Here is a 6645-nt window from a genome sequence, read left to right on the forward strand (position 1 = left end):
GAGTCCAGGACAGCCAAGGCTATACAGAGAAACCATGTCTCAAAAAATAAAACAAAGAATAGATGTCCATGTAGATTATCACTGGGACAAAATTATGTGGGTGAGGCGTTCCTACTAGGTCTTTTGTTTCATTTTTGTTTTTGTTTTTCAAGACAGGGTTTCTCTGTGTAGCCTTGACTGTCCTGGACTCGCTTTGTAGACCAGGCTGGCCTTGAACTCACAGAGATCCGCCTGCCTCTGCCTCCCAAGTGCTGGGATTAAAGGCGTGCGCCACCACACCCAGCCTTACTAAGTCTTTCTAGATGTGTATTTTTTAAGCGGGTAAAGAAAATGTGAGAATAGGTGAGCAACAACAAAGGCACAGAGGGAAACCCAGCTGGGCTTCTCCAGGGGGATTACAAAATAGCTCAAGACTCACAGAGCACCCAGACAGAAAGCAAGACAGGAAAGGACCAGAGTCACATGGCCTTCCACCAGCTAAGGAGCAGGCTGTTATCTTGTACCAGTGTCATTACAGTGGTGGTGGCTAACACTCACTGAGAGCTTGCTGTGCTCCTGGGACTGGTCTAATGCTGACACAGCGTAGAGTCGCTGCAGAGCTTGTGAACTGTGCTTATGGTTTTCTAAAGGCTGTGGAAGAGATGAGCTGTTGAAGGATTTTGAGCTAGAGTAATGTATGTATGTATGTGTGTGTGTGTATGTATGTATGTATGTATGTGTGTGTATGTATGTATGTATGTATCTATCTGTGTATGTATGTATTGAAGAGCCCTAGCTAATGTGACTCCATTTTGTCAGCAGGCACCATCTTGAGCCTGTCCTTAACCTCACTTCTTTTACTGGAAAACCATAAACTGTTCCAGGAAAAAGAACCATCATAGGCCTGAGCCAAAGTACCTAATTCCTTAGATATTACAGATAGATTGCTTAAGCATTTCATGGTCAGGCTCGACCAATCCCCTAGTGCCAACCCAGCCTTGCTACATGTCAACCAATCCTATAACTACCAAAGTAGAAACTCCCATTCCTTGCTGCAACCAAAACAAAAGCCCTGCCTAAGGATGGCTCGGATCCACTGATACTGTGAGGTTCAAGGGCCCTTGGACTCAAGTTTGAATAAAGGCTCCTTGCTTTTGCATGTGGCTTCGAGCTCCTGGTGGTCTTTGGGGATCTAGCGATTTGGGCATAACAGTATAAATATTATTTTCCTGAAAGTCTCCCTATATGGCTACGTAGCCCAAGTTGGCTCCAAATTGGCAAGTCTCCTACCTCAGTCAGCCTCCTGAGTGTTACATTACAGGCATGCACCACCATATCCAACTTAAGATTTATATTTTTAAAACATATCTCTACACATACTGAATATTTACTGATCGGATAAGTTTGCCTTTGCTTCAAATTTGCCAGCTCAATTGATATGAGCTGTTAATTACTGAAGCTGCAATGAATACACATGTCCCTTTTCTTTTTTTGTACGTTTCAAGTTTTCTAACATAAACGTTTTCTTAAATCTCTGGGTGCAATGTTGAGAGCTGATGGAAGGGTGTGAAATAAGAAAAGATGCAATAGGGAACTGTTCAGCTTGAGAGCAGATGAGAATTGAGAAGGTGGCAATAGATTGGAGAGGGTATTTTATCTTTTTTAAAAGATGTATTTATTTATTATTATGTATACAGTGCTCTGCCTGCATGTACACCTCCAGGCCAGAAGAGGGCATCAGATCACATTAAAGATGGTTGTGACCCACCATGTGGTTGCTGGGAATTGAACTCAGGACCTCTGGAAGAGTAGCCAGTACTTTTAACTTCTAAGCCATCTCTCCAGCCCAGAGAGGGTATTCTAAGAGGGTTAAAAACCTCAGTAACCAGGTGTGACAGAGAGAGAAAAATCTCAAGTTTAGAGTCAGTCTTACTACCTAGCTGAAGCAACTGGGGCAATAGAGCTGCTAACACAATAGGCATACAGAGAGTTTGAGAGAGGCGGGCAGGGCAAAGAAATGTGTTTGGTGTGGGTATACACCACCAACGGTTGCTTTTTAGGTATAAAGCACATTAAACGCAACTCCGGTACAAACATATATGTTCATAAATTACACAGTTTGCAGTATGAGCACATTATGAAACCAACTACTTTAGCAGAGCACATAACCTCTACTGCTTCAGGAGCTCACACTCAGGGTGTGCACGCCCTGCTGTAAGGACCACTCGCTGGCCTGTGTAGACGATGGCTATAGCACTGGATATGCAACTGCTGGAAACCTCCTCCTAACCACCCTGTAAAATCTGAGCGCTGATCTGGGCGTGGTGACGCACGCCTTTAATCCCAGCACTTGGGAGGCAAAGGCAGGCAGATCGCTGTCAGTTCGAGGCCAGACTGGTCTCCAAAGTGAGCTTAGGACAGCCAAGGATACAGAGAAACCCTGTCTCCAAAAAAAAAAAAAAAAAAAATCAACTTCACTGTGGTGGCTGACCACGTCCACAACCGAAGCCGCCTCTAAACTGGAATTCTGTAGCTGAGCCAGCCTCGGCTTCGGCTTTCTTGTCAGCACTAGGAGGCACTGCACTCCTTCTGTAGGTGTCTCTGTCTGCCTCCCCTCTTGTGAATCTTGCAGGTCGCTCACCTTCTGGACCCCTGGGCCAACGGCTGCAGCGCAGGGTGGCGGGCAAGATCTCCGGAGGTAGGTGGAGGTAATCTCGGAGATACTGGATGCCCTCGTTCGTAAGGTACCAATAGAAATGTCCCCAGGCAAACTGCTCCTTCACGGAGCCTCGAGACTGCATGGCCTTCATTACTTGAAGGTTGGGCACATTCTTGCCTGCCAGCTCAGCGTGTTTGGGCATATGGACATCTTTCTTAGCAACCATCATTCCTTCCTTAAAAAGTTCATAAGTGGCATTCTGGTTCTTCTTGGGCATCAACATCGCGCAGCTGCAGGGTTCGAGGCCCAGAATGCTACTCTTCTTACACTGCTGAGATTTACATGAAACCCAATCCATACGTTGATGTCAGCTGGCACGGCTCCAGCGAGTCTTCCCCCTGCACATTCCACCTTTTCCCCACATCTGCTCAGCATCCATTTCCTCCAGTTTAAAGTAACAATGTTTCTATTCGTTTGAAGAAGATAAGGAGATGCTTTTGAGTTGGTTTACAAGTAGCCCGAGAGTTCTTTGGAAGTATGTGCAAGCATTGATACTTGCCCTGCCCCAAGCGGAAGCCACAAAGGGACAGAAATGCGAGTCAGGGCCGCTGCAGCTCTTCCATTCCTTCTACCCAGCTTTTAGAGGCTTCATACCCTCATGTACCAGAAGCACATTCAACATTCACACTTATTTCTAGTAAGGTGCACAAGTTTCACCTGCAATTTCAGTGCAGGACATCTCTTTAAAAGACCAGTAATTCTGCATGGCAAATCATCACTGGAGGGCTAAAGATGGTTGCCCCCAGCAGGGACTGAGTGGCATGCACGGTAGCATAGCCACTTCAAATAGAGACTAGTGGGGAGGAATTCCTACTTACATCTCCAATCTCCTTGGACAACTAACTTGGTTCTGGTGGTAAGGAAAAGCAATGAGAGCCCAACTCAAATTCCCTAACGTCCACTGAAGAAAAAAACTGTTAAAGAGGCTCAGTAGTATGCCTGAGAGCAAAGAGTACCTCTGCCTTGGAGGTTAAAACAGTGATTAGAAAAATTCTCCTAGTAGAGTATAAAATCGATCTAGAGGTTTTAATGAAGTACAATTAAAATTTAAACTCTGCTTCCATAGTTTTCTCAATAAAAATAAATTCCCATACATCTTAAAACTCCGGTACCTGAAAACAACACACAGAATAAGCACATACATAGTTTGGTGCTCATGTCTAAGACAAACTATAATTTAACTAAAGCTAGGAACAAGGTGACAGCGAAAAGCTATAAAAACGCCTTGCCTTCCAAAGCGCACAGAATGCACTGCTGCCCTCTGGTGGCTGAAAAAAAAGATAACACTCACAGGCTTCAAGAATTTGAAGTATTAAAGAAAAAAAAAATTTTTTTTAAAGTATTGACAAGCACACTACGAAGTTCTTCCCTAAAAGTAGGAAGAAGGCTCACCACAACCAGATAACAACTCTTCACAGAACACGTAATTCAGGATACTGCATTCCAGACAAGATGCTAGCAAGAAAAGGCTGACTGCTTACCTAGCCTGCATGAGACAACCTAGCATTAGTCTCTAGAAAGGAACAGGAGAGATGGCTCAGCAGTTAAGAGCACTGGCTGCTCTTCCAGAGGACACAGGTTCAAATCCCAGCACCCACATGGTGGCTCACAAGTGGCTCCCGGTCTAGGGGATCTGACACTCTCACATAGACATACATGCAGTCAAAACAATTTAAATTATTAAAAAAAAAGAAAAAGCTGACTCCACAGCAGAATTAGGACTAAAACACATCTCAGCTGGATGCTGACCCCACATGGAATCATGTAACTGATTAAGGTTGCAAAATATTTGGCAAGAGTAAAAGCAACCAAAAAATAGTATTAATTCAACATATAACAAGTCAGGCAGTGTTTCTGCTGGTGTTCATTTCTATTGGATAATACAACTTCCCTTAAGTTTTAATCCCAAACACATGTGCACCTTGCTCAGTGTCACTATGTGTCATTCCATGTAATATTGCCCAAAATTCTGGCTCACAATCCATTCAGTGATTTTATTGTATATACAAATCTTTCTGCTCTTAACAGAAATGCAATGGCTTAATTGGGGAAAACAAAAAACTATTATTTTCCAGTATGAATCAAATTATTCCTCTCTTTGGATTGTACAACTTACAATGAGTGTTTTAAAAACTAAATTGCTGACTTATTTCCTAAGGAAACCATTCAACAATTTGCATTTTCCTTATGGCTAAAGCTGTTGAATTTTTGTTAATTTTCTGGTTTACAGGCTTTTTGGCTTTCCATCCTTTGTTGTTGTTGTTTCTTGAGACAGGGTTTCTCTGTGTAGCCTTGGCTGTCCTGGACTCACTTTGCAGACCACGCTGGCCTCAAATTCAGAGATCCTCCTGTCTACCTCGAGTGCTGGGATTAATGGCGTGCACCACCACACCTGGCCCATACCCTATTAACATTTAGTTTTTGGATTCTTTGTATATTCTAAATACTGTCAGATGGATAGCTAGAGCATTTTTCCCATTCTGTAGGCTGCTTTAGTTTCAAGAGGTCCATTCGCTGTTGGTCTTAACGCCTGCACTACTGGGGTACTGTTCAAAATCCTTTCCTTGACTGAGTCTAAATACATTCCCTAGAGGATTAGGTCTTACGTCCTTCATCTGGCTGGAGCTTGTGCACTAGTTGATCTTAATGCGTGTGCTAACAGTGGTCCTTTTCAGAAAGTCTTTTGCCACTGAATTCAAAAGTATTCTCTAGGGCAGTGATTCTCAGCTTTCCTAACGCGAGGACCCTTTAATCCAGTTCCTTGTGTTATGGTGACCTCAACCATAAAATTACTTTCCTTGCCACTTAACTATAACTTTGTTATGAATCATGATTTAAATATCTGATATGCAAGCCCTGTGAAAGGGTTACCTGAAAAAAAGCCTGCAACCCACAGGCTGAGAAAATTGGTTTTTTGAGACAGGGTTTCTCTTGTGATCCCGGCTGTCCTGGACTTGTCCTCAAACTCAGATCTGCCTGCCTCTGCCTCCCGAGTGCCAGGATTAAAGGCGTGCGCCACCACGTCGGGCTTGTCTTACACTGAAGTTCTGGATTCATTTGGAGTTGAATTTTAATGCAGAGTGAGAGACAAGAGTATTTTGTTCCATGTGCAGCTATCCATTTTACCTTCACCATTAAGGGCTCTTTTCTGCCGTGTGTACTATGTTGTAAGCGCACTGCACGCTAAGTGAACTTTGCATTAAACTGACTCCTAACGACTGATCATTATACCCACCGACTGATGCTCCAACCCACACCAGAGAAGCTTCCATGTGTTGCAGATGGCAATTTACAAGAACAAGCTACAAGTAACTAGACAAGGAACAGACAAGTGAATGCAGAGTGCTCTCTCAACAGGAATATATACCACATACATTCCTTCCAGGGCTTGAGGGATGTTGCAGAAGACAGGGCAGAGTGGCGAGGCAGTGCATGAGTACAAAGAAGCCATATGTATCCTTGGATACAGGGGACTCCAGGGGACCCCCCCACCCCCCGGTATTATGAACTCAGCAGTTGTGAGCATGGACACCACCTGGAAAAGCTCAAGGCAAATCAAATGCCAACATGGAGAGGAGGTGGGCACCAAGCTCCACTCCTAGAGCAGCCTGTTAGAGTGTGTTTTACTACAAGTGTAGGCCCTGGTCAGGACAACATGGGCAGCACAGATGGGACGTGATGGGCTGTTTTACAGAGAAGGAAGAAAAGCTGACAAGGCTGAGTAGGTAAGGAAGAGGGTGGGTCTCGGTGAGCTGAGAGGGGAAGAATTCCATGAAAACATGCTTTTACGTTTCTTTAAAACCAATAAAAAGGTTTTAAAAACTACATAAAGTTTGGCTCAGGATTGGAACAGAATTTCTAATTTCTGATAAAAAGCCCTAAATATATTTCTGCCATTTTCTATAATGAATGAAGGTAAAACTATATTCAAGTTGCATGCCTGACTA

The 6645-nt window shown here is 43.7% G+C and overlaps 1 protein-coding gene across 1 annotated transcript; it reads right to left on the bottom strand.

Annotated features, from left to right (window-relative positions):
* Positions 1–2336: 2336 nt before the first annotated feature.
* LOC311578963 (small ribosomal subunit protein eS10-like) lies at positions 2337–3384 on the bottom strand. Its single transcript, XM_084749094.1, has one exon. The coding sequence runs from the start codon at positions 2994–2996 to the stop codon at positions 2454–2456; it is 543 nt and encodes a 180-aa protein (XP_084605220.1). The 5' UTR covers positions 2997–3384; the 3' UTR covers positions 2337–2453.
* Positions 3385–6645: the final 3261 nt, after the last annotated feature.

Source organism: Acomys minous, assembly GCF_964271855.1.
Source record: "Acomys minous genome assembly, chromosome: 12".
In the NCBI taxonomy this organism is placed as follows: domain Eukaryota; kingdom Metazoa; phylum Chordata; class Mammalia; order Rodentia; family Muridae; genus Acomys; species Acomys minous.

Coding starts and splice junctions, on each gene's coding strand:
- LOC311578963 (XM_084749094.1), bottom strand. CDS start 2,996: ATGGATTGGGTTTCATGTAAATCTCAGCAGTGTAAGAAGAGTAGCATT.